The 25,702-nt window shown below is 44.7% G+C and overlaps 2 protein-coding genes across 9 annotated transcripts in view; both read left to right on the forward strand.

The window, feature by feature from the left end:
• Nucleotides 1-5,291, forward strand: part of PMS2 (PMS1 homolog 2, mismatch repair system component) — a 40,128-nt gene extending 34,837 nt beyond the window's left edge. For 3 of the 6 annotated variants that reach the window (XM_058285773.2, XM_012525612.3, XM_071211139.1), the window contains 3 exons: nt 455-555; nt 1,490-1,673; nt 4,596-5,291. In XM_058285773.2, coding sequence (XP_058141756.1) covers nt 455-555; nt 1,490-1,673; nt 4,596-4,599 — 289 coding nt within the window. In that variant the 3' untranslated portion in view covers nt 4,600-5,291. The remainder of the gene's footprint in view (nt 1-454; nt 556-1,489; nt 1,674-4,595) is intronic. The other 3 variants (XM_004459702.4, XM_012525611.3, XM_071211138.1) reach the window with 1 other exon arrangement.
• Nucleotides 5,292-6,332: 1,041 nt separating this feature from the next.
• RSPH10B (radial spoke head 10 homolog B) overlaps nt 6,333-25,702 on the forward strand; it is a 79,376-nt gene continuing 60,006 nt past the window's right edge. For 2 of the 3 annotated variants that reach the window (XM_058285777.1, XM_071211140.1), the window contains exons 1-7: nt 6,333-6,412; nt 7,764-8,118; nt 12,612-12,687; nt 13,609-13,677; nt 15,770-15,943; nt 18,606-18,691; nt 19,360-19,480. In XM_058285777.1, the coding sequence (XP_058141760.1) occupies nt 7,862-8,118; nt 12,612-12,687; nt 13,609-13,677; nt 15,770-15,943; nt 18,606-18,691; nt 19,360-19,480 (783 nt within the window). In that variant the 5' untranslated portion in view covers nt 6,333-6,412; nt 7,764-7,861. Of the gene's footprint in view, nt 6,499-7,763; nt 8,119-12,611; nt 12,688-13,608; nt 13,678-15,769; nt 15,944-18,605; nt 18,692-19,359; nt 19,481-25,702 lie in introns of all 3 variants that reach the window. The other variant, XM_058285779.2, reaches the window with a different exon arrangement.

Below are 25,702 nucleotides of genomic sequence, written 5' to 3' on the forward strand. Positions count from 1 at the left end.
CTTTTATTCTGTTTTCATATACCTGTAATGGCATAAGCCAACTTTTCAAAATACCTTTATTGTAAGGAGAGAAAATGCTATTTTTTAATGTTATATCAACCAGGAAAGGATAAAAAATGAGACTGGGCTATTGGGGTTGCGTTATATTATATTGGGAAAGAGAACTGCATGGTTCTGTCTATTTAGGAAAGAGCAAACTGCTTCTGCAGCTACTTTAACTTAGAAAATTAAAATGTTTAAATCTTAAAAATTTCAAAAATTGAAAATAGCTTAGAAAATTAAAAGGAAATTCTCAAAGTTTTGTGCAGGAAGGACATGTAGCTGAATAAAGCATTACATGCTTTGCTTTTAAATGAATTCAAAATAGCCTAATAGAGTGGTTTTAGTTTCACTTCTGCATTATACCTAAATGCTTGACTTAAAACATGTTTTGAATCTCTCTTTTGCTTTTCAGACCTCAGACTCTCAACTTAACTGCTATCAATGAAGCTGTTCTGATAGAAAATCTAGAAATATTCAGGAAGAATGGCTTTGATTTTGTTATTGATGAAGATGGTAAGTTATTAATTAAGACTATAGAATCTTGTTGTCTTAGATCTGAAAGTCTTTGAGATCATATAGATCAGTCTCCTTGTTGTTTTTTTAGATTTTTCTCCCCAGCCCCTTGTTGTTTGCACTCGCTGTTTCGTTGTGTGCTCGTCTTCCTTTTATATGAGGCATGGTGAACCGAATCTGGGACCTCCCGTTTGGGAGGGAGGTACCTAATTACTTGAGCCACCTCCATTCCCTCCTTTGTTGTGTATCATTTTGCATCATCATGTTCTGTCAGCTTGCTGTGCCAGTCTGTCGCACCAGCTCGCCGCCTTTAAGAGGCATTGGGAACTGAACAGGGACCTCCTATGTGGTAGGCAGGAGTTTAATTGCTTGAGCCACATCTGCTTCTCTCCTTATTTTATAAGAGATAAAAGTGATTCCAAAATCTTGCTTCTGCCTTTTCTTTCAAATCCTCATCATAGTTAGCACTCAAATGAAATGCATTTTTCATGGGTGGCGGACTTGGCTCAGTGGTTAGGGCGTCCATCTACCACATGGGAGGTCCACGGTTCAAACCCTGGGCCTCCTTGACCCGTGTGGAGCTGGCCCACGCACAGTGCTGATGCGTTCAAGGAGTGCCCTGCCACACAGGGGTGTCCCCCGTGTAGGGGAGCCCCACGCGCAAGGAGTGCGCCCTGTAAGTGCGACAGAAAGTACAGCCTGCCCAGGAATGGTGCAGCACACACGGAGAGCTGACACAACAAGATGACGCAACAGAAAGAAAGAGTCCCTTGCCACTGACAACAACAGAAGCAGACAAAGAAGACACAGCAAATAGACACAGAGAACAGACAACCGGGATGGGAGGGGGAAGGGGAAAGAAATAAATAAATAAATCTTTTTTTTTTTAATGCATTTTTCAAAAAATGGGTATTTCTCTTTTTTTTTTATTTAGCTCCAGTCACTGAAAGGGTTAAGTTGATTTCCTTGCCAACTAGTAAAAACTGGACCTTTGGACCCCAGGATATAGATGAGCTGATCTTTATGCTAAGCGACTGCCCTGGTGTTATGTGCCGCCCTTCTCGAGTCAGGCAGATGTTTGCCTCACGAGCCTGCCGGAAGTCTGTAAGTGCAGCGAAGTAAGCTATGTGCCAGGGCCTGGAAGCTTTGCTCAAGCTTGTTGACCTGAGCTGAAGGTTTCAGTTCAGCTCCTGATACTGTCACCCTTCTTGAATGTTGTCTTGATTGCACATGTTGTTTTACACACTTAGTGCTCAAATTCTGTATAACACAGCAACTCATGCAACTCACAATATCTGCATTAGCCTTGACCTCTAGCTCATGACTGTTAATCTTTCTCTACTTCCCTTAAGAAGCATTCTTTACAAGGGCTTTTGTTTATACAAACACAATTTGCTAATTATGCCTTTGTTCATCTTTGAACCTTATGGGTTGTAATAACATGTGGCTGCTTGGCCTGAGAAGCACTGTCCCAGGTTATGCAGAGCCCATCCACTCTTCAGGTGTTTCACAGGCATGCCCTGTGCCAGGCATTACTTAGCATTTGGTCAGTTTATATGGTAGGTGGTAGCAGTAGTAGGTGACCCTGGGAAATGGTAGCAGTAGGTGGTGATGTCAAAGTAAAGTGAGTGGCCAGTAGAAACTTCCAGGATGCTCTTCACTTAGTCAACAAATACTTCTTGAGCCCCTGCTGAGTGCCCCACACTTCCAGATGCTGCAGACATGGAGCTAACAAGACAGATGAGATCCTTGCCCTCGAGGGGTTTATATTTTAGTAGGGAGAAATAGACATAAACAAAAATAAATAATTTCAGAGGGTCTGTGAGCTTAAATTGAAAACTCAAACCATTATTCTTGCGGGGATGTATTGGTCAGATGTGAAATATTTATTAAATAACACACAGTCTAGTGTGGGCTTAGTAAGGGGTCCATGGTTTTCACCTGACTAGGAAAAGGGTCCGTGGAACAAAAAAAGTTAAGAACCCTGCTCTAGAGGCCCTAGGGGAGGCTTCTTCCTGGCCTGTACAGCCTCTGGTGGTGGCCGGTGTTCCTTGCGTTCCTTGGCTTGTAGCTGCGTCATTACTACCTCTGTCATTACTTGCTGTCTTTTCTCTGTGTGTCTTGCTGTCAGTGATAAGGACATTGGTCATATTGGATTAAGGGCCTACCCTACTCCAGTACAACCTCATCTTGATTAGATGCACAGACCCTATTTCCAAATAAGGTCACAGTCACAGGTTCCAGGTGGACATGAATTTCGGAGGACCCATTCGAGTGTTTGAGCAAAGACAGATTGGTCCTTGTGGCTGGAGAGGAGATGGGACAAGAGCAGGAGCTTTTGGGATGTCAGACCTGTTTGGCTGCTGTCCATGTCAGGACTTGGGGTTTATGGTATGATGTGTGCTGTTGGAGGGTTGTCCTGGTGGAGAGCAGAGTCTAGGAGGTGCCACAACTGAATAAGAGAGGGGTGGAAACAGCAGCTGCTTCTCTTACTTGGAGGTGGCTGGGGGTTATGAGTTCCATTTCAGGCATGTTGTCTTTGAAATCTCGTTAGACATCCAGGTGGAGGTGTCTGGAAACAGTCATATAAGTGAATTAGGGCTTTCGGAAAATGTCATGGCTGGACATAAAATTTTAGGTATGATTTACAGCCATGGGACTGCATGAAATTGCTCAAGGGAAAAGCTTGGAAAAGGCAGAAAAGGGTAAGGTTTGACTTCCAGGCCCAGATGTAATACCGACCTTCAACCTTGGGGTTTGTGGCAGAGTTGGTGCTGGGACTGACCTATTGGAATGTCCATCGTGTTAAAATTTTGCCTCTTGCTGTGACGCCTAAGGCTTTGGAGCTACAGACTGCTCCTTGGTGCCCCCTGTGGCCAGTGCACCAGCTCTCACGAAGACCCTTCCTGCTGCCACACCTCATTGCCTGGCGTCCTGTGTTGACAGCTGTGGGCTCTGCAAGGCCCCAACCTCTTGCCCTGCCCTCCTGGGCCCTAGGGCCTGGTCCTTCCCAGGCTCAGGGCCTAGCAGGCACCTTGCTGACAGAGACTCTCCTGGGCCCTTAGCCACAGCGCTCTGGTTGCCGTGGCTGGGTTCTCTGTGAACTCCATACTGTCTTGTCTTCCTCCAGCATGGCAGGTCTCTGCATGTACCCATCTCTAGGACTGTGTCTGGCACATGGTGGGCACTTGCGTGCCATAGGAAGGAAGAAGGTAACAGATTTAGATTTTTCACCTCTCTCTATCTTTTGTTTCTCTGGGTCTCACTTTCTCTGTCCTTCCTGGGAAGTTTGCTCATCTCCACCTGCCTATCAGATGGTGATAAATGCTATGGAGAAAAAAACAGGAAGACAGGCTAGTGGGCAGTAGACTGGGAGTGCCAGTTCATTGAGAGGAGGCAGGGACATTTGAACAGAAGCCTGAAGGGGGAGAGAAGTGAGTCAAGCAAATACCTGGGAAGAGTGTTCTGGCTAAAGAGGACAGCCAGTACCAAGGTCCTGAGGCTGATGCTTTCTTTATGTGTTTGGCTGGAGCACGGGAGAGAGTGAGGGATGCCTGCTTGCAGGGGCAGGTACAGTGGTGGGGACCAGGTCAGGCAACGAGTGAGAGGGGAGAGCCAGGGAGAGGAATGACATGATTAGACATAACTTTAAATGGCACCATTGGCTGCTGCTGAATGAATGAAGAACAGATGGTAGGGCCATGGGGGCAGCAGAGGATCTGTTAGGAAGCTGCTGCAGTTGCCAGGGAGGCTGGGAAGGAGGTGCTAGAGGTGCTGAGTATGGTTAGATCCTGGGTAAGGCTGGTTAGCATTTCTAGTAAAGGTGGGCCTCTGTGAAGGAGCCTTGGAGGGGATGAATTTCACAAAAAGGTGGAGATATTAGAAGGTGGGGTTGTTTCCTGGAAGGTTGTTCAGGGAATGTTTTGAGTTGTATTCTGGCTTAGCCTTGTCTGGAGAAAAGTGCTTCTGAAGAGTTGTTATTTGAAACAAAACAAAACAACCCAACAGTGAAAACTATAACCCTTGTGCCTTGTGTTCAGGTGATGATTGGAACCGCTCTCAACACCAGCGAGATGAAGAAGCTCATCACCCACATGGGCGAGATGGACCAGCCCTGGAACTGCCCCCACGGAAGGCCGACTATGCGACATGTGGCCAATTTGGACATCATTGCTCAAAACTGACCAAACTTCTCCTTTGATAAAATTATGGATTTTACTGCACATCTTCCTGCTTTGAAAGGCAGTATTTTAAATAACCTTTTTTTTTTTTCAAAATTAACATGCTCCTTTTTTAAAAATGTAGCAGATCCATTTAAAAATTATCCCAAGAACCTTTTCAAACCATATGGGACATTGCTGACGACATTTTTTTTTAACACATTTGAATGATTGTGTATGTGTATAGTCAAGGACACATTTTACAAAAATAAGAGCACTTTGGAAGTTACCCAGGCCTCTGCTCTGGCTGGATGTATTTTTAACCTGCCTTTAGTGATGATTAAATTTATGTTGGTTTAACCAGTTTCATGAATGTAAAATCATGGTCCTTCTGGGTTACTGTTTTTCAATCCTGAAGCACAGTAAGTTAAAAAAAAACACAACAAAAACCTAAGGAGGGTGTTATGCTGTCCAGCTGGAAGAAAATGACTGGATGGGACCTGGCTAACTTTTAAAACATTCCCCAGTACAGCTGGTGGGGCAAAGGGGAAATAAAAGATTCTGAGTTTTCCATAACTTTAATGCTGTGATTTGGTTTCGTTGGGGTGTGAGCTGTAAGGCATTCTAATTACTGGCCCCCAGTGGTACGGGAGATGTAATTCCTGTCCATCTTGTGAAATACTTTTCATGGAATCCTGTTGTTTTGAACTGTGCCAAAATTGAAATAAAAAGTGCCCCGTGGCGCCCCAGGAGGGGTTGGTGCAGGCCACCCCACTGTCCTTGCCCCCCGCCGTCCAGACCCAGGCCTCCTGGGAGAGAGGCGTCCATTCCCAAACTTAGAATTCCTTGGATGTAACAAGACAGTAGAGTAATTATTTCTGCTGTTTATTGTTCCAGGCTCTGCTGCTGTAATTCACCTGCAGAATCTCATTGTAAAGAAGCTCACTAACTGCAGTTCAGGAATTGTGTCTGGCAGAATAATGACTCCCCAAAGACTGCCACATCCTAACCCCAGAAACTGTGACTATCTCACGTGATACCCTGCGTGGCACAAAGGGCCTCTGAGGGTGTGGTTAAGTTAAGAGCCTTGAAATGGGGAGATCAGCCTGGATTGCCTAATCACACAAACTCTTAAAGGTGGAGGACCTTTCCCAGCTGGGTCAGAGCTGTGACAGAGGGATGGCCCCAGCAATGCTGCTCGGTTCCTGGCTTGAGGGTGAAGAAATGGGCCACAAGCCAAGGAGGCTTCTAGAAGCTGAAATAGGGGCAAAAACAGATTCTCCTTTAGAGCTTCCAGAAGGAACCAGCCCCGTCAGACTTCTAATTTACAAAACTGTGAGAGAATAAATTTGTGTTGCTTTAAGCCACTAAATTTGTGCTAATTTGTTTGGGCAGCAGTGGGAAACTAAGACATGGATTATTCCAGTTTTACAGTGAAGAAATGTGGGGGGGGGGGCACACAGCAATTTGCACAGCTGGAATTAGCCAGGTCAACAGCAAACAGCGTGGAGAGCTAAGCCCTGGACCTGCAGGAAAAGTTCTGAGACCCCACCAATTTTCAGGCCCTACCCTGCCCAGCGCGGCGCCTTTAAGAGCGGGGGCGGGGCTGGCGGCGGAGGCGGTTGCCTGGAGACCGGGCTGTGAGCCGGGCGGCTGCTGCCCAGCGTCACCTCCGTCCCCAGGCGCCCCCGGAGGAGGTGAGAGTCCCGCGGGGTCCCAGCGCCGCAGGGACCTTCCAACCAGGGCCAGCTCCCTCCTGAGCCGGACTCGGCCTCCTGAGCTCGTACGTGGTGGGCGAGGAGGACCTTAAGGGCGTAGGACGGTGCTGGGAGCCCAAGGCTAGAGGTGGCCTGAGGGAAGAGGGAACGCGGGCTGCTCACAGTAACTACGGCCGGTGGCACACGGAAGGCCGGTGGCACACGGAAATACAAGACGACTCTAGAGCCAGGGAGAACGGGAAACATTACAGAAGTTATTAGGGAACAGTGGGAAGCGAAATCTACTTTATTTAGAGTTCAGGTTTTAAGTCTCACTGATAGGAGGACCAGAAAGCACGTTGTAAAGGTCCAAGTTCAGAGGAGAGAAGCGCATGGACTAGACCACCCAGACAGAATCACTACCCGTTAGTATCAGGGCAGGCCTGGAAAGAGCAATTGGATCTTGAAAAGAGAAGCAGGGCCACAGTCAGAGAGAACAGAGCCTAAGGCAGGGACTGGGCTGGCTATCAGGGTATCCAGAGGCCTGGGTGCCACCCAGGAGAGGGAATGTGGGCCACCTGCAGGAGGATGGGCCAGACCTTACCCGCACCCTGCGTCCCGCTTGCTGGACTGCGATGCTTTCAGTGGGTAGGTTTGAGAGGGCCACAACATCCATGGCTTTGGAACCTGGCTCCTCAGCTCTGCGACCTTGGGCAAATTGTTAGCACATTTTTTTTGGTCTGGCTTAGAATAGTTAATAAATGTACCTTTATTAGGGAGTAGCCAGCCAATGATTTCAAGTTCAAAATCAGCAAAGTGACATAAAATAGTCATTTACTGAGCCCTGACTGTGCAACATATTCTACACTTGAGAGGTTTTCTGTGTATCCTATAATTTAATCCTTATAGCGAGATATTGTTATTTCTATTTGATATCTGAGGCACAGGGAGTTTAAAAGTAACTTCTCCAAGGACCCACAGCTGGTAAGTGGCAAACCAGGAGGCTGCAGCTAGCTCCTGCACTCTTTACTAGGCTACATATTAAGAGAAGGGCATTGAAAGTGTGAGTTGGCAGCATGCAGGGTCTTAGAGGTTAAGTAGCCATTTTCCATGTAGAGGGCCACCTTTCTTACTGCAACACTAATTGGGGAAGGAAATAATGTTAGGTAGTTCCAATTAGAAGCAGCCAAAGCCATATGGAGATTGTACTATTTTTATAAATTGGTAATACTTGGTACTTGTAGTTAACTTTTAAAGCTTTAGTAGGAGAATGGTAATGATGTGAGGTAAAGCTAAAAATTAGCTACAAGTAAAAACTCAAGTATTAGGTGACGTAATTTTTATTTTTCAGATAAAACTCATCAGTGCCCTGAAACAAACAGCTCTTAAGCAAAGGAATCATTTGAGATATATACATATTATATATATAAACTTTGCCTTCTAAGGGAAATGGGGAAAGAGAAGAAAAAGGCTGACAAAAAAGGAGATAAGTTTGTCCGTTCTCCCTCCTCACTCTCCGATTATCCGGAGTTTTCTAAACAAGATGGCAACATCTCCAGGCCAGAGAGTTCCCCGAGTGATATCCCACAACTGGAAATCTCTCTCAAAGAAGCAGGACCCAAACGAGCTTCAAAAAAAGAGAACCGGCAGAGCGAGGGTGCCACTCACTATGAAGAGCCTGTTCTGACCAAACTGATCGTGCAGAGGTGAGGTCAGCGGGCAGTGCCATTTGGTGCCCTGCATCAGCCATCTTTTGAAATGGTGCCAGGCTGATGCCTCATGGGTTTTAGTTATCATCACAGTGTTCCTCTCCCACTTGGGGAGCCGGGTCCCGGGGCTGCTGGCCCTGCTCCCGTGGAGGCTGCGCTGGCCAAGCCCCCTTCTCTACCCGTTCCCTGCTCCCTGTCCTGACTCCCCTAGCAATTTCTTCTCTTGGTGTAAATTTACCTACCATCTCCCTAGATGACTCAAAATCCATGCCTTTAGCACTGTTCTCTCTCCTACGGTTTCAGGTTCCTTGACATCTCCACCGGACTTCAAACCCCTCAGGTCCAAAAGTAAAGACCCCTGGACTGGAAATAAGATCTGGACATTAGTCTTGACTCTATGACATCAAGCTCATTGCTGAGCCTTTCTGAGTCTCAGGTTCTTAATCGGGGAACGTAAATGAGAACACCCACCTTCGGAGGGTCTTCTGCTATCACTGTCCCTCCCAGCTGCTTGTTCCGCCTCCACTGGGGCCTGTTGCTGTAAGGATACCCTCATCCCCCTTCTTACCCAAGCTTGAAGACTTAGAACTCGGCCTTCTCCTCCCTGGGGCTCTTCATATTTCTTCTTCCCTATTCACTGGGTCTTCATTGCCTCTTGACTGGGCTATTGGGTTTGTTTCCTAAGTGTCTCTCTCCCCAGGCCTCCTGTGCGTGGCTTGGTTCACATTACTCCCTGTGTCAGTGATCTGTTGCTATGTGGCTAATTAGACCCAAGCTTGGCAGCTCAAGACAAAAAACTTGACCTCCTGTGGTTGCTGGGGGTCAGGAGTCTGGGAACAGCTTAGCTGGGCCGTATTGGGCCGTATTGGATGCAGCCCAGATGTCCATCGGAGCTGCCAGCAGATCTGCTTCCAGAAAGGCTCCCTCCATGGCTGTGCCTCAGTTCCTCAACACGTGGGCCTCTGCATGGGGCTGCTGGCTTCCTCTGGAGTGAGCAACCCCGGAGAGAGCAGCCGAAGCTGCGGTGTCTTTTATGACCGCAGAAGTCACTCTCCATCATGTCGGCAAGATCCAGGTGGTCACACCGGCCAGCCCCTTTCACCATTCACCGTGGGGACTGCACAGGGCTGTGAGAACCAGGAGGGGCAATCCCTAGGGGTCATTTGGAGGCTGGATACCACAGTCCCCTTCTTTGACTACCCTTGTTTCCTTCTACTGTTTACAGAATATGACTCCTTACCCTGACACTCTGACCCCAGTCTCCCTCTCTCCCCACAAATTCTGCAAGTTCCTATTTCTTTGCTGACAGATCACCCTTTCTCGAATGTTATTCCCTCATTTCTGCATGAACAAATCCTACCCCACTCTTCAAGGTCCAGCCTTTTCCATTAATTCTTTTTTTATAAAGTTCAGATTTTTTTTTTTAAGATTTATTTATTTCTCTCCCCTTCCCCCCGTTGTCTGCTCTCAGTATCCATTCGCTGTGTGTTCTTCTATGTCTGCTTGCGTTATCCAGCGGCACTGGGAAAACTGCATCTCCTTTTTGTTACATCATCTTGCTGCATCAGCTCTGTGTGTGCGTGGTCCCACTCCTGGGCAGGCTGTGCTTTTTTTTCACGAGGAGTGGCTCTTGCATGGGGCACCCCAACGCAGGGGTGCCCCTGTGTGACATCGCACTCCTTGTGGGGCAGCAGCACTGCATGTGGGCCAGCAGCACTGCATGTGGGCCAGCTCATCACATGGATCAGGAGGCCCTTGGGATTGAACCCCGGACACTCCATATGGTAGACGGACACTCTTATCAGTTGAGCCACAACTGCTTCCCTTTTTCCATTAATTCTTCCCATAGGAAGAAACTTTCCTAAAATTTCTTTAACCTTTAAAAGCCTTTTACTATACTGCTTATTTCTGTCATGTAGCACTGTAATTTGCCTACCAGTCTCATCCTCTCCACCAGGCTGACCAGTCCTGGATGGCAGGGACTCGCTCAGAGTATCTGTAGTTGGATTGCTATCAGCAGGTATTGATTAATGACCTGCTAAATACCAGCTCCAGGCTGGGCACTACAGAGGGATATTAAAAAGTATGAGGGAAGCGGACTTGGCCCAATGGATAGGGTGTCCGCCTACCACATGGGAGGTACACAGTTCAAACCCCGGGCCTCCTTGACCCCTGTGGAGCTGGCCCATGCGCAGTGCTGATGCGCACAAGGAGTGCCGTGCCACGCAGGGGTGTCCCCTGTGTAGAGAAGCCCTGGCACAAGGAGTGTGCCCCCTAAGGAGAGCCGCTCAGCGTGAAAGAAAGTGCAGCCTGCCCAAGAACGGTGCCACACACACAGAGCTGACACAACAAGATGACACAACAAAAAGAAACACAAATTCCCAGTGCAAGTGATAAGGATAGAAGCAGTCACAGAAGAACACACAAGGAATGGACACAGAGAGCAGACAACTGGGGGTCGGGGGAGGAGATAAATAAATAATAAATCTTAAAAAATAAAAGTATGAAATAGGTCTATATAGGCAGTATACGATTATGTTCTAAGATGGACTATCTTTAGAAGAACTCAGCAGGATGTCTTCAGTGTGTGCTGAGTTAGTTTTTAGAAGGTGGGTCCTATAACGATCCAAAGTGGAACCAGAGGAGTCGAATGATGGCGCGCAGAGCGGGCAAAGTCTCCTGCCAGGGAGCACAGGGGACCGTGGATGGGTGTCTTTGGGGGAGGTGTGGAGCTAGTTTGGATTCTTTAAGAAACCCTTTACCTTGTCTTTAGTCATTATTTTGCTCTGGTTTCTCTTCAGATTGATTCTTTCGCCTCTTCGTCATTTTGAATTACTGAAGTAGGACATGCTCATTGTGACAAATGGAGTAATGTAAAGCTGTCTTAAAGAGCTAATTGTAGAGCAGGTGCAGCTCAGTGGTTGAGTGCCTGCTTTGCATGTGTGAGGTCCGGGGTTCAAGCCTTGGTACCTACTAAAAAAAAATACATCTAAAACTGCTTCCCACACTTGCTTTCTGGGAGCTGATGTAGCTCAAGTGGTTGAGCACCTGCTTCCCATATACAAGGTCCTGGGTTCATTCCCTGGTACCTCCTAAAAAAAATCATTTTCCTGTACCCCATTATAATTTTACCCTCTCTCCCCTTCCACCAGTTTATCATACTCTCTCAGTGATTATAATAAAACCTTTGGGGTTTTATAGGTAAATAACCATATCTTCAAATTAAAGTAATTTTGTATCTCCAGTATTTATGCTGATTATTTAAATTTCTTGACTTATTGCATCAACTAGAACCTCTAAGACGATACTAAGTAATGGCAGTAAAAAACAGGCATCCTTTTCATGTTCCTAATATTAATGGAATTTATTTCATTATTTCACGCTTACAAATCATATTTGCTGTTGCTCTTTCATAAACAGGCTATTATGTTTAAGTGGTTTCCTCATTATTGAGACTACTTTCAGAAATGGTATCACGTATCTTTTTGTCATCTTGCTATAAACACATGGTTTTTCTTCTTTCATTTGCTGATGCAAAGTATTATATTCCTGGGTTTTCTGAAGCTGGCTCTTCTTCGGTTCTCAGACTGAGCTCAGTTTGGCCGTGGCTATCGCAGGTTCCATTTGTTCGTCGGCTCGCCTTCTGGAGGGCCTGGAGATGGGCGGTGCTAAATCTCACGCCACTCTCATCATCCCACTGGTTCTGGGCTTGAATTTAGACCCTGTCCCTTCCCCAAAGCCATCCCCTCAGCCAGCCCTATGGCTCCATGCTAGAATGTACCTAAACCTTCTCTTGCTCTCCACCGGCACCGTAACATGCCAGCATCCCAGGAGCATCCACTGAACAGCCACAATAGCTTCCAACTTGGCTCCCCACAGTCTAGTCCCCTGCGGCAGCTAGAGTGATCTTTTTAAGAGAGAAATCTCATCTTGTCCAATTTACCTCCTAAAACCCTCTAGTGGTTCCTCACAGAGCTCTGGATTTTATCGCAAATCTTCCTCATAGCCCACAAATCTCAGCGTGCTGGGCCTGGTCCGTCCCCAGCTTCCTCCTGTGCTGGTCTCTCCCTCGCCCCACTACGTTCTTGCTGGCTTCGAGTTGGCCGGCTCTTTTGTCCCTCTTCTTGGGATCCCCTTCCCAGGATTCTCCTCGTGGCCATCTGTTTCTCACCCTGCAGGTCTCAGTACAAATCTCAGGTCTTCACAGAAGGCTGCAGTGTGAATTTGAACACCATCTGAAATCCCCTTGTTCACTTGTTTCCTTATTTATTTTCTGTCTCCTCTCAGTGTACTATACACTCCTGAGGGAAGGGACTTCCAGGCTTGTCCTCAGCACATACTAGTCACACTGAGGGTGGTGTGTGTGTTTATTGAGTAAATGAGGGTGGGATATTATTTGTACCTCTTCACTAATGTTATTTATATGCCTAACCCACTGTCGCTTAGGTTTATTCACATCAGTTGTTATCTTGAGCTCTATTTCTTTTCAGCTACGAAGGGGAAAAAGTCCGTGGTTTGTATGAGGGAGAAGGCTTTGCAGTCTTTCAAGGAGGTTGTACCTACCACGTGAGTTCGGTGTTTTGGGAGCCGGCAGGGCAGACAGGAAAGTGCGGGTGATTGTTTTAGATTTGCCTACTCAGTAAGGTCCACTGATTACTCCAAAGAAATTGGAAGTACGTCATGCTGATTTTACTTCGAACCCTGACCCTGTATTTATGTGGCTCAGTATCGCTGAAGTGGTCATTTTAGATTTTTTTTTTTCAATTCCTAGGAGTGGAATTACCAGGTGATAATGGTAAACAGTACCAGGTGATACTGTTTAGCTTTTTTGAGGACCTGCTAAACTGTTGCCCACAGCAGCTGCCCCATTTTACATTCCCACCAGCAATGCAACCATCTGCTGTAACGTGCTCCAGGAGAGCGTGAGAGCCGCTGGGTGAGGGCCCGGTTTCTGACTCGGTCTGGTCTTGTTCTTTCCTGCACCCACCCTGCCTCTTTAAACTGTTTCCGAGAAGGAACTGGGTGTGGTTTTTATCACTTTTTACTCTGATTGCCTTTAGACTTGGGCTCTTTCCACCTTTTGGCTATTGTGCAAATCATGGTTTTAATCAGTTTTATCTAGTTTAATAATTTTTAAAAAATCCTTAGATGTTGAAAGGCAACACCAAAAGTATATGACGTCTTTTGAAATACAGAGTTTTCTAATAGCTTAGGAAGGAAGACTTGGATAGAATTTGCAGCTCATTAACTGTCTGGGGTAGGTTTCAGGGAATTGGACTTTTTTGGACCCCTCCCTCAGATTGTGTAACAGGATGGGTGAGGGTGCAGCGCCAGCTTGAGCAATTGTCTCCTGGCGTGGCCGACTGCGTAGACAAGCCTGTGCACACGTATGTAAGGGAGAATCAGGCTCCGGGCCGGGCACGGGAGCCTTGCTGGGCGGTTGAATAACTACATTCTAAGGCGTTTCTTTGTTGTTTTGTTTCCAAGGGCATGTTTTCAGAAGGACTCATGCACGGACAAGGGACTTATATTTGGGCCGATGGATTGAAATATGAGGTAAAGCAAATAATGATAGTTGCAAGCTGTAATTAGGAATATTAGTGCCCAGGTGTCCACAATTAAACACACTATTTCCAAAAAAAATAATTCAGCACATGGGTTTTAAAAAATTCACAGAACCAAAGAATAAGGTGAAAGGCGGAAAGCAATCCGTGGCCACCGTGGGCCTCTGGAGTGCTGTTGCGGGGGTGGTGGTTCTGGGAATCTAGTATGTATTCGGGGCATGATCAAGCACCCCTTCCTGTGTTCAGCCCCTCCAATTTGTAAAAAGCACAAATAATTTATTATTTGCTCTCTTCTCTACTTTTTTTTTTTTTTAAAGAGATCCAGCCATAATCGGTTCATACGTGCAGATTCCATTCAACCCGTCTTGCTGGGTCTAGGGGAATGTTTATTTTTTCAATTGACCGCTAGAACCAGATTGCTCACCAGTTGCAGTTCCGTATCAGCTCTAGGGCTGCCATAACAAAATACCACAAACTTGGTGGCTTAAAGCCATAGAAATTTGTTCTCTCACGGTTCCAGTCCTGGAGACCAGAAGTTCAAAATCAGGATGGCGGCAGGGGAAGACTCCTTCCTGGCTTCTGCTAGCTTTTGCTCTTGCCAGCCCTCCTTGCCATGCCTTGGCCTGTAACTGCCTGGGTCCGGCCTCTGACTCTATTGCCACATGGCCTCCTCCTCCCCATCTCTCTGCCTCTCCTACTCATCTTACAAGGACACGAGCCACTAGATCAAGGGCCCACCCTGTTCCCGCCTCACCTTAACTAATTCCATCTGCAGTGACCCTTTTTCCAAATAAGGCCACATTCTGAGAGTCTAGGGGTCAGGACTTGAGCAGATCTTTTGGGGGACACAATTCAACCCTTAACAAATTCCCACCCATGAAAGGTGGGAGCGCCTGAAATGCTATTCTAAAAGTCACAATTCCAGAGCTACTCATGTGCGGTCGGTGTTTAGAAATGGAAATATGTGTCTCCAAATAAAGAAGACAGAGGCAGGCCGGGGCCAGCTGCCTGCAGCAGGACAGTGGGCAACGCGCTGCAGAGGCACAGGGAGAGCCGGGAAGGGACCGCCCTGCACTGTCGGGAGCGAGCGAGCCTTGAGCCCAGGGGTGCCCGGCGACTGGCCCCTCCAGTGCCTTTACCAGCCTTTCTCCAGCATTTAAGATTTCTGGGCCCCCCGTGGCAATTTTGCAGAGTCCCCTCGGGTTGTCACTGGAAATTCACCTTCCACTGAGTCTTGGGTGGGCGTCATTTGGTTGTAGGTACAGAACTGCCCCAGCAGCCTCGCTACAGGGTCTGTGGGCAGAGTTTGGGCTCCCAGCAAAGCGTCTTCAGGCAGGTCAGCTGGCCCTCCTGGGATCTGACCGGTGGTCAGGCCACTGCTGTCCTGCTGGCAAGGCCGCATAGTCTGTCACTTTTTCTGGCCTACTGGCTGCCTCCAATGAGTTCAGATTCTTGAAAGGGAAACTGACGGGGGTCTGGCTGGCTGGTGCATTGTACTGAGAGCTGCCCACTCAGCAGATACCCTGGGCCCGAGCAGAGCAGGTTCTCTAGAAGATGTCTCCAGGTGGGACCTTAGTGATTGACATGTCTGCAGAGAATTTTGATGAACTCCAGGCAGATAGAAGAGTTTCCTTCAGTGATCGCCAAGCCTGGCGGATCATCAGACTCCCCTGGAGGGACTTTGGACCCCAGTGAATTAGGCTCTTTACGGTAGGTACCAGGAATATGTCTTAGGCTCTTTACGGTAGGTACCAGGAATATGTCTTTTTTTTTTTTTTTTAAGTGCCGTGGTCAGGACTGGAAGCCACCATGTGGCCAAGTCATCAGCTTTGCTTCTTGGAGCTTGGTCTACCCACAGCCTTGCAGATCTTTTATTCTTCCAGGTTTTTCCCAGTGGAGGTTATGACGAGCATAGAAGGGGAGTGCTGACAAGGAAAGGGGGGAGGTGGGAGGAGTCAAGGGTGGGACTTGGGAGGAGTCAAGACAGTAGGCGCTGTCGCCAGGGCGGGGTCTGGAACAGCCCACGGGATTTGGGCTCTCCCCAGTGCCTTCCCGCTGACACCATTAGGACCGTCTTGCCTTAGGGGGACTTTGTGAAGAACATCCCCATGAACCACGGTGTGTACACGTGGCCGGACGGCAGCACCTACGAAGGAGAAGTCGTCAACGGCATGAGGAACGGCTTTGGCATGTTCAAATGCAGCACTCAGCCCGTGTCCTACGTCGGCCACTGGTGCCACGGCAAGAGACATGGGAAGGTAGGTGAGGCAAGCCTGGGGTTCCCCGAAGGCAGCCCCGTGACAGAGTCCCATCTGTGGACAGGCGGTACAGAAGTGGGGGCTGCTAAGGGTAGAGAGCCAGCATTTTAAAAAATTGAGATGCAATTCACATCACAAGATTAACCATTTTAAAGGGAACATTGGAGAGGCAGTTAGTACATTTACAATTTTATGGAACCCCACCTCTGTCTGGTTCCCAGACATATTCATCACCCCAAAATAAAACCTTTACCCCTTTAGCAGTTTCTCCCATTCTGCCACTCCCATCCCATCCCCTGGTAACCAACAATCTGCTTTCTGTCTCTCGATTTACCCGTCTGGACTTTTCATATAAATGGAACATTTGAGATCTTTTGTGACTCTTTCATGCAGCATAATGTTCTTGAGGTTCTCACACATTGTGGCGTGGGTCAGAATTCCACTTTATGACTGGATAATATTCCATTGTATGTATAGACCACATTTTGTTTATCCATTGGCTGATGGAAAACGGGGTGTTTCCACCTTTTGGCTCTTGTAAATAATGCTGTGATGAACATGCATATACAAGGATTTGTTTGAGTCCCTGTTTTCAATTCTCTTTGGCGTGTAGTTGAAGGTAGACATGTCAGGTCATATGGTTATTCTGTGTTTAACTTTTTGAGGAACCAAAATGCACCATTTTACATTCCCACCAGCAATTTGGGGTATACTTAGTAACTATGGCTGCTATTTTTGGTATTATTATTATTTTGCCTTTATATAGCATGATAAAATACTGTAGCAATGTTTTTAGCAAATGTCGTAAGAGAAGAAAAGAATAATTATGGGCTGAGCATTGATAGGTTGGAACGTATCCCTGGAAGGGTATTGTCACAAAGTCTTCTGTGACTTTCCTGAAGTCTGCAACTGGGCCCTTATTCCTGTGTGCTTTCTTAAACAACTGGGAACTCTTTCTTTTTAAATGACTTATAACATTGCCTACTAAGATATTATTGTCACGGGAAGTGGATGTGGCTCAAGCAGTTGGGTGTCCGCCTACCACATGGTGGGGGTCCCAGGTTCCATTCCCATTGCCTCCTAAAGAAGACAAGCAAGGCAGCAAGCTGAAGTGACGGGCCAGTATGGCGAACTGACACAATAAGATGATGCAACAAGATGACGCAACAAAAAGACACAACAAAGAAGCACAATAAGAGATACAGCAAGCAGGGAGTGGATGGGGCTCACGTGATTGGGCACCTCTCTCCCACATGGGAGGTCCCAGGTTCCGTTCCCGGTGCCTCCTAAAGAGAAGACGAACAGACAGCGAGCGCAAGCAACGAGGTGGAGGGAGAAATAAATAAATTTTTAAAAAGGGAAAAAAGGTATTATTGTCAAATCCACAAAAGTAGATGGATGGACTTGAACACATTATTTAGGTGCTCTCCAGAAATCAATGCCTCTAACTCAGGCAGTGCTCTCTAAAAGGCAGAGTTAAGGGCGAAGCAGATCTGGGGCCAGCCCTAAGCGTTTGCGGATTCTGGCTAAAGCTGTCTTTTTTACCTTAACAGCCCAGGTAATGAAACTCATCTTCCATTTTACTTCTGCAGAGCCCTGATCTATGTGCTGATTTTCCCGTATAAATAGAATGACCAGATGGGATAAAACTGGAATAAAAATTCCTTTCATGAGATGTATGCCAGAGTTACTGGAAGTAAGCCAAAGCACCTCTGAGAGACCAAGGTGGATTTCCACAGCCCGTGCCTAAAAGCAAACCTGGATTTTAGAGTTGCAGAGGGACCTAGAGATCTGGTCCAGCCCTCTCCCTTAACCCAGGCAGGCCCAGAGAGCCAGGAGAGGTTAGCTCGGGCAGGGGGCTGGGCCGGCCTGAGCACCCAACCGCCGACTGCTCTGCTCTCCCTTCAGCGAGGGGAAGCTGCTCGGGGCCTCGCCAAGATCGCCCGACCCTCCTACGTCATCCAGAACTGGGCGCTGGGTTGGGTTGTGGGCTTTAGCAGAACAGGCCAGGCATATTGGAGGGGCTGGGGAAGGCGATTTCTAGATGTCGGCTCCCAGGCAGCCACAAGCAGGAGCAAGTTGACTGATAATGAGGAAGAATGTAGAAAATCACATCTGCACACACAGCGAGAGAAAAGCAAGTGGGCACACAAGCAGCTCGAGGCCATTCAGTGTAGATCCTAATCGGTTTGCACAGAGGCTAGCGCCAGCCCCAGCGGTCATCAAGAAAAGGCCACACTGTGTGCACTTACACTCTGAGGCAAAAAAAAAAAAAAAAAAAAGAGTAAGATATAAAAATGGATAAAATAAACACGGTTTTGGTACATAAACGTTATATGGAAAGCGCTGCTATTCAGTTTAGGCCACAGCAAAGCAGGATTTCCGAGACGCTCATTTGACCGGAAGCTGCTGCAGCGGCCTCAGTGCAGCACTTTGTTGTGAGTAACTGACTTAGGACATTAACTTACTCTCCCTTGATGGAGAGTTTACCATTTTCTTCTTTGCAAACCAGAAGCATAACGTGGATTTTGTGTCTTGCCTAAGTATGGTATTGACTTCTGCATAATTTATACTTCTTAAGTTCATTTATTTTTATCTTTCAATGAAAACAATCATTTGGTTTACAAGGGGTGATTTTTAAAAATTGTATTATTTGTTTTAGGGCTCCATTTACTACAATCAAGAGGGCACCTCGTGGTACGAAGGAGACTGGGTCGACAACCTCAAAAAGGGCTGGGGGATCAGATGGTAGGTGCGGCGGCCACCGCCGGGGCGTGGGAGGCACGCACTTGTGGGCTTCACCCGAGCCCAGTCAGGCTGTGTAAGATAGCGGCAGACCCCCCCGAGAACGACACATGGCCCACGTAAGCAGGGTGGAAAAGTTAACTTAGCCCCAGTAGCATCTTCACTGCGATGGAAATATTCTCCTGGAAAACTTAGAAAAACACCGTATTCAGCGATGTGTTATCACACTGTTCCACTTCATTATATGTAGAAACTGTCTTTCTTTGTTCTGTATATCAGTCATGAATCTACACTATTTACTTAGTGTATGTTTTCTGGAGAATGTTGGCACATTTGCTTGATTAATAGATTGGGCAGATGGGGTGAAATATTCTAAGGCTGTTTGGGGTAAGATATTAGATAATTCCGAAACAATACAATTATTTAGAAGATTAAATCTTACCCACTTTGTCACCTTATTAAACAGCCGGAAGATTTAACAAAATGACTTCCTCTAATCCCCAAGATGGTCATTTTTTCCAAACACGTCTGTCACTGAATTTAAAGATTGTAAGGGCACAAAGGTTGGATTTCTTAAAGGATATTCAGGGAGAAAGTTCAAAAGAATGTCCTAAAAGTAAATATTGTATGCAAGATAGCTGATTATTTTTAATCTGTTTATTTTTTCCTAGTTACAAATCAGGAAATATATACGAAGGCCAGTGGGAAAACAACATGCGCCACGGGGAAGGAAGGATGCGGTGGCTGACGACAAATGAAGAGTACACTGGTCAATGGGAGAAGGGGGTCCAGGTATCGGCGCGCCGGGACTCGGCGTCCATGCCCACAGGTGCACGCTCTGCTGACCGGGGCGCACAGGGCTAACCTGAAGTCGAGGTTCTGCTAAAGTTCTCTCTTCACTGGTCTAAAGCTTACCTTTTCCATTGCTGTTGTTTATAGTCTTCTCTAACAGTCCCACAACAAACTAGGCTCTGCATATGACTCCTGCAAGGAACAAGACTGTTATTTACACGTTAGAAGCTATGTATTTTCTACACAGAAAATAATAGTCAATTGAACATAGTGTGTACAGTTAAGATTTTCTGATGCTATCATATATTTTGATCTGGTAATTGGCAACCGTGCTAAACACATATTTCTACTAACGTTTATAGATTTGTTGGAATTTTCTACATGGACAATCATAATGCCTGCAAAAACAGTTTCTTTCCAATTTGTAGGACTTTTTTCTCTTGCTTTAGTGCGCTGCTTAAGCGAAATTGATGGGAAAGTCTAAGGTCATGTACATTTCTAGAAGGAAAGCTAAAAAATGGAGTCAAATAATATATAGTATTTTGTATATGGTTTATTTCACTTAGCATCATGGGTTTTTTTGTGTGCCCATATTAATATCTTATAACATTAACATGTATTTGTTCAGTTTCAAAGAAAAACAGTCTTGTATATGAAATATTACCCATATTCATATTTTACATTAGGTTTTACTATGTTATATAGTCCCATGTTACATTTTTTAGCTTTCCTTCTAGTAATGTACATGACCTTAGACTTTCCCTTTCAACCACTGTCATACCCTTATAATACCACTGGCAGTTACAAGCAATATGTTGTACTTTCACCTTCTCTGTTCATTTCCAAAGATTTATAAACAACCTTTTTACCAGTTCTGTACAAGTTAGCCTTCAGCTTTCCATTCTCTAACTTCCTTCAATTTTCTGGTCACCAATATTCTAGTTACTATCTCCATGAGATTACACACTATATTTAGTTCATAATAGTGCAATCATACACTGATTGTCCTTTTGTGTCTGGCTCGCTTCACTCAACATAATGTCCTGCAGGTTCGTCCATGTTGTCATATGCTTCAGACTTCCTTTCTTCTTACAGCTGCATGATATTCCATTGTGTGTTTACATCATAGTTTGTTTATCCAGTTATCAGTTGATGGACACCTGGGTTGTTTCTATCTTTTGGCCATCAGTAATGCTGCAGTGAACATCAGCGTGCAGATGTCTGTTCATGTCACTGCTCTCAGTTCTTCTGGGAATATACCTAGCAGTGGTATTGCCAGGTTATGTGGCAAGTCTATATTCAACTAATTTAGGAACTGCCAAACAGTCCTCCACAGTGGCTGTATCACTCTACATTTCACCAACAGTGAATAAACACATTCTCTCCAACATTTTCAGTTTTCCAGCTTTTTAATAGTACTAATAGGTGTGAAATGATATCTCATTATACTTTTGATCTGCATTTCCCTAAATTTTGAACATTTTTTCATGTGTTTTTTTCACCATTTGTATTTCTTCTTTGGATGAATGTCTATTCAAGTCTTTTACGCATTTTTAAAATTGGGTCGTTTAGCTTTTTATTGTTGAGTTGTAACATCTGTTTATATACCATGGGTATTAAACCCTTATTGGATATGTGATTTCCAAATATTTTCACCCATTGAGTTGGCTGCCTTTTCACCCTTTTGATAAAGTCTTTTGAGGTGCAAAAGTGTTTGATTTTGAGGAGGTTCCATTTATCTATTTTCTCTTTTGTTGCTCGTGCTGTAGGTGTAAGATCCAAGAAACCACCACCTTCCGCAAGATCTTATGGCTGTCTCCCGGTATTATCTTCTAGGAGTTTATGGTCCTGGTTTTTATATTTAGGTCTCTGATCCATTTTGAGATGATTCTTATATAGTGAGTGAGATAGGGATAATCTTTCATTCTTTTGGTTGTGAATATCCTGTTCTACCAGCACCATTTTTTGAAGAAACTGTTTTGTCCCAGTAATATGGACTTAGTAGGTTTATCAAAAACCAGTTGACTGTGGAGGTAAGGGTTTTTTGTGTGTTTTTTTAAAAGTTTTATTTATTTCTCATTTCTCCCCCTCGTCGTTTTGGGCTCGCTATCTGCTCTCTGTGTCCTTTTGCTGTGAGTTCTTCTGTGTCCGCTTGTCTTCTCTTTAGGTGGCACTGGGAACCGAGTCTGGGACCTTCTGGAGTGGGAGGGAGGTGCTTAATCTCTTGCACCACCTCAGCTCCCTGGTCTGCTGTGTCTTTTATTGTCTTTCCTCTGTGTCTTTTTTGTTGTGTCATCTTGCTGAGCCAGCTATCCGTGTGGGCCAGCACTCCTGCACGGGCAAGCACTCCACATGGTCCAGCTCTCCACTTGGGCCAGCTTGCCACGTGGGCCAGCTTGCCTCCACCAGTCAGCCCCAGGAATCGAACCCTGGACCTCCCATATGGTAGACGGGAACCCAATTGCTTGGGCCACAGCTGCTTCCCAATGTAGAGGTGAGGGTTTATTTCTAGACTTTCAAATCTATTTCACTGATCAATGTATCTTTCTTTATGCCAGTACCATGCTATTTGGACACTGTAGCTTTGTAATGTATTTCAGGTTCAGGCAGTGAAAGTCCTTCCACATTACTCTTCTTTTTTTAGAATGCTTTTAGCTATTTGGATGCACTTTCCCTTCCAAATGAATTTGGTAATTGCTTTTTCTATTTCTGTAAAGTAGGCTGTTGGATATTTGATTGGTACTGCATTGAATCCATAAATCGTTTTGGGTAAAATTAACATCTTCACAACATTTAGTCTTCCAATCCATGAACACAGGGTATCTTTTCATTTGTTAATGTCTTCTTTGATTTCCTTTAGCATTGCTTTGTAGTTCTCTGAGTATAGGTCCTGTACTTCTCTGGTTAAATTGATTCCTATTATTATTATTATTCCTATTTGAGTCTTTTTGTTGCTTTCGTAAACGGAATTTTTCCCGTTTTCCTCCTCAGATTGTTCAATACTAGTGTACAGACACATTACTCATTTTTGCATATTGATCTCATATCCTGCCACTTTGCTGAAGTCATTTATTAGATCAATTAGCATTGTTGTTGACATTTCAGAACTTTTTAAATACAGGATTATTTCTGCAAATAGAATTTTACTTCTTATCCTATTTGGATGCTTCTTTTCTTTTTGTCTAATTGCTCTAGGTAGAACTTCTGGCACAATATTGAATAACTGTTGTGAGAGTAGACATCCTTGTCTTGTTCCTGATATTAGAGGGAAAGCGTTCAACCTCTCCCCATTGGGTATGAGGTTGGCTGTGGGTTTTTCATACATGCTCTTTATCATATTGAGGAATTTTTCTTCTATTCCTACCTTTTGAAGTATTTTTTTCAATAAAGGATGTTAGATTTTGTCAAATGACTTTTCTGTGTTGATCGAGATGCTCATATGATTTCTTTCCTTCAGTTTGTTAATGTGGAGAAGCAGTTGTGGCTCAACTGATAGAGTGTCCGCCACCATATAGGAGGTCCAGGGTTCGGTACCCAGGACCTCCTGACTCATGTGGTGAGCTGGCCCACATGCAGTGCTGATGCATACAAGGAGTGCCGTGCCACCCAGGGGTGTCCCCTGCGTAGGGGTGCCCCATGTGCAAGGAGTGTGCCCTGCAAGGAGAGCCGCCCTGAGCGGTAAAAGCGCAGCCCACCCAGGAGTGGTGCCTCACACACAGAGAGCTGACGCAGCACGATGACACAACAAAAAAAGCAACACAGTTTCCTGGTGCTGCATGACAAGAATGCAAATGAACACAGAAGAACACACAGCGAATGGACACGAAGAGCAGACAACGGGGCGAAGGGAAGAGACATAAATAAAATAAATCTTCTAAAAAATTTGTTAATGTGGTGTATTACATTAACTATTTTCTTGTGTTGAAGTACCCTTGCATACCAGGAATAAAACCCACTTGATCATGATGTATAAGTCTCTTGATATGCTGTTCGATTCTATTTGCAAGTATTTCCTGAGAATTTTTGCATCTATGTTCATTAGAGAGATTGGTCTGTAATTTTTCTTTTCTTGCAGTGTCTTTATCTGGCTTTGGTATTAGGTGATGCTGACTTCATAAAATGTGTTGGGTAATTTTCCCTCCTCTTTAATTTTTTGGAAGAGTTTAAACAGGATTGGTGTTAATTCTACTTGAAATGCTTTGTAGAATTCACCTGTGAAGCCATCTAGTCCTGGATTTTTCTTTGCTGGGAGATTTTTGATGATGGATTCAGTCTCTTTAAATGTGATTGGTTTGTTAAGTTCTTGTATTTCTTGTAGAGGCAGTGTAGGGTTGGCATACAGTTTCTCATAATATCCTTTTTTTTTTCCTATCTGGTTGCATCACTGTCTTTTTGGTGCTTTGTTTCGCCATGCCTCTGTACAGGCCTGAGATGCCTTTTTTCTTTCTTTCTTTCTTTTTTTTAACCAGGAGGTCCTGGGGATCAAACCCAGGTCCTCCATATGATAAATGGGAGCTCAACTGCTTGAGCCACAGCTCCTTCCTCATAATATCCTTTTATGATGGTTTTAATTTCTGTGGGGTCAGTTGTAACTTCAACCTTTCATTTCCGACCTTGTGTCTTCTCCCTTTTTTTTCTTTGTTAGTCTAGCTACAAGTTTGTCAATTTTATTGATCTTCTCAAAGAACCAGCTTTTGGTTTTGTTGGTTTTCTCTCTCTCTCTCTCTCTTTTTTCTGTTCTCAATTTCATTTATTTCTGCCCTAATCCTTATCATTTCTTTCCTTCTGCTTGCTTTAGCAATGGTTTGCTGTTCTTCTTCTAGTTCTCTAGTTGTTTCATTGGATTTGATTTTAGATCTTCCTTTTTAATGCAGGTGTTTAGGGCTATACATTTCCCTCTCAGCACTACCTTCACTGCATTTCATAAATTTTGATAACTTGTGTTCTCGTTTCCATTCCTCTCAATATGTTTACTAACTTGACTTACAATTTCTGTGGCCCACTGATTGTTTCAGAGTATGATGTTTAGCCTCCACAGATTTGCTAATATTCCCCTTTCCCATCTATTACTGATTTACAGCTACTTTTCCATTATGATCTGAGAAGGTGCTTTGTATAATTTTAATCTTTTTATATTTATTGAGACTTGTATTATGACCTAACATGTGATCTATCCTGGAGAAAGATCCATGAGCACTTGAGAAGAATGTATAACCTGCTGATTTGGAGTGCAACATTCTGTATATGTCTGTTAGGTCTAGCCTGTTTATCATAGTGTTCAAGTTCTCTATTTCCTTGTTGATCTTCTGTCTAGTTGTTCTATCTAATGATGTGAGTGGTGTGTTGAAGTCTCCAACTATTATAGAAGAGATGTCTATTTCTCCCTTCAGTTTTGCCAGAGTTTGCCTCATATATTTTGGGGCACCTTGGTTAGGTGCATAGATATTTATGACTATTACTTCTTCCTGGTTGGTTGTCTCTTTTGTGAATATATAACGGCCTTCTATATCTCTTGTAATGTTTTTGCATTTAAATTCTGTTTTGTCCGATATTAGTATAGCTATCTTTGCTCTTTTTTTGTTTACTGTTTGCATGGAGTATTGTTTTCCAGCCTTTCACTTTCAGCTGGTTTGTATCCCTTGGTCTAATGTGAGTCTCTTGTAGGCAGTATATGGATGGCTCATATATATATATTAATAATCATTAAATGGGTTTATTAATAGAGAAACTGCTCATTCAAGGAGATTTTGAACCAAGGTAAGAGTCTCAAAATAATTAGCAAATTACGTTAGCTTTTAAAAACAATTAGGAGATTTCCAAAGGGTAAATTCCAATAATTGGTTAAGAGTTTGCTTCTTTATTATAAAGGAGAGCTTACAAAATGGCGAATAGTTTGGCTATTACAGTTTATTTGTCTATTTCATATATTTTTTAAAATAAATTCTGTCAGCCTATATCATTTGATTGGGGAGTTTAATCCATTCACATTCTATAATATTACTGTAAATGCATTATTTATTTCCACCATTTTATTATTTGGTTTTCATATGTCATATCTTATTTTTCTTTTTATTTTTTTAAAGATTTATTTTATTTATTTCTCTCCCCTTCCCCCTTCCCCCCCACCCCCAGTTGTCTGCTCTCTGTGTTCATTTGCTGTGTGTTCCTCTGTGACCGCTTCTATCCTTATCAGCGGTTCCGGGAATTTGTGTTTCTTTTTGT

This window comes from Dasypus novemcinctus, chromosome 23 (assembly GCF_030445035.2).
Source record: "Dasypus novemcinctus isolate mDasNov1 chromosome 23, mDasNov1.1.hap2, whole genome shotgun sequence".
In the NCBI taxonomy this organism is placed as follows: domain Eukaryota; kingdom Metazoa; phylum Chordata; class Mammalia; order Cingulata; family Dasypodidae; genus Dasypus; species Dasypus novemcinctus.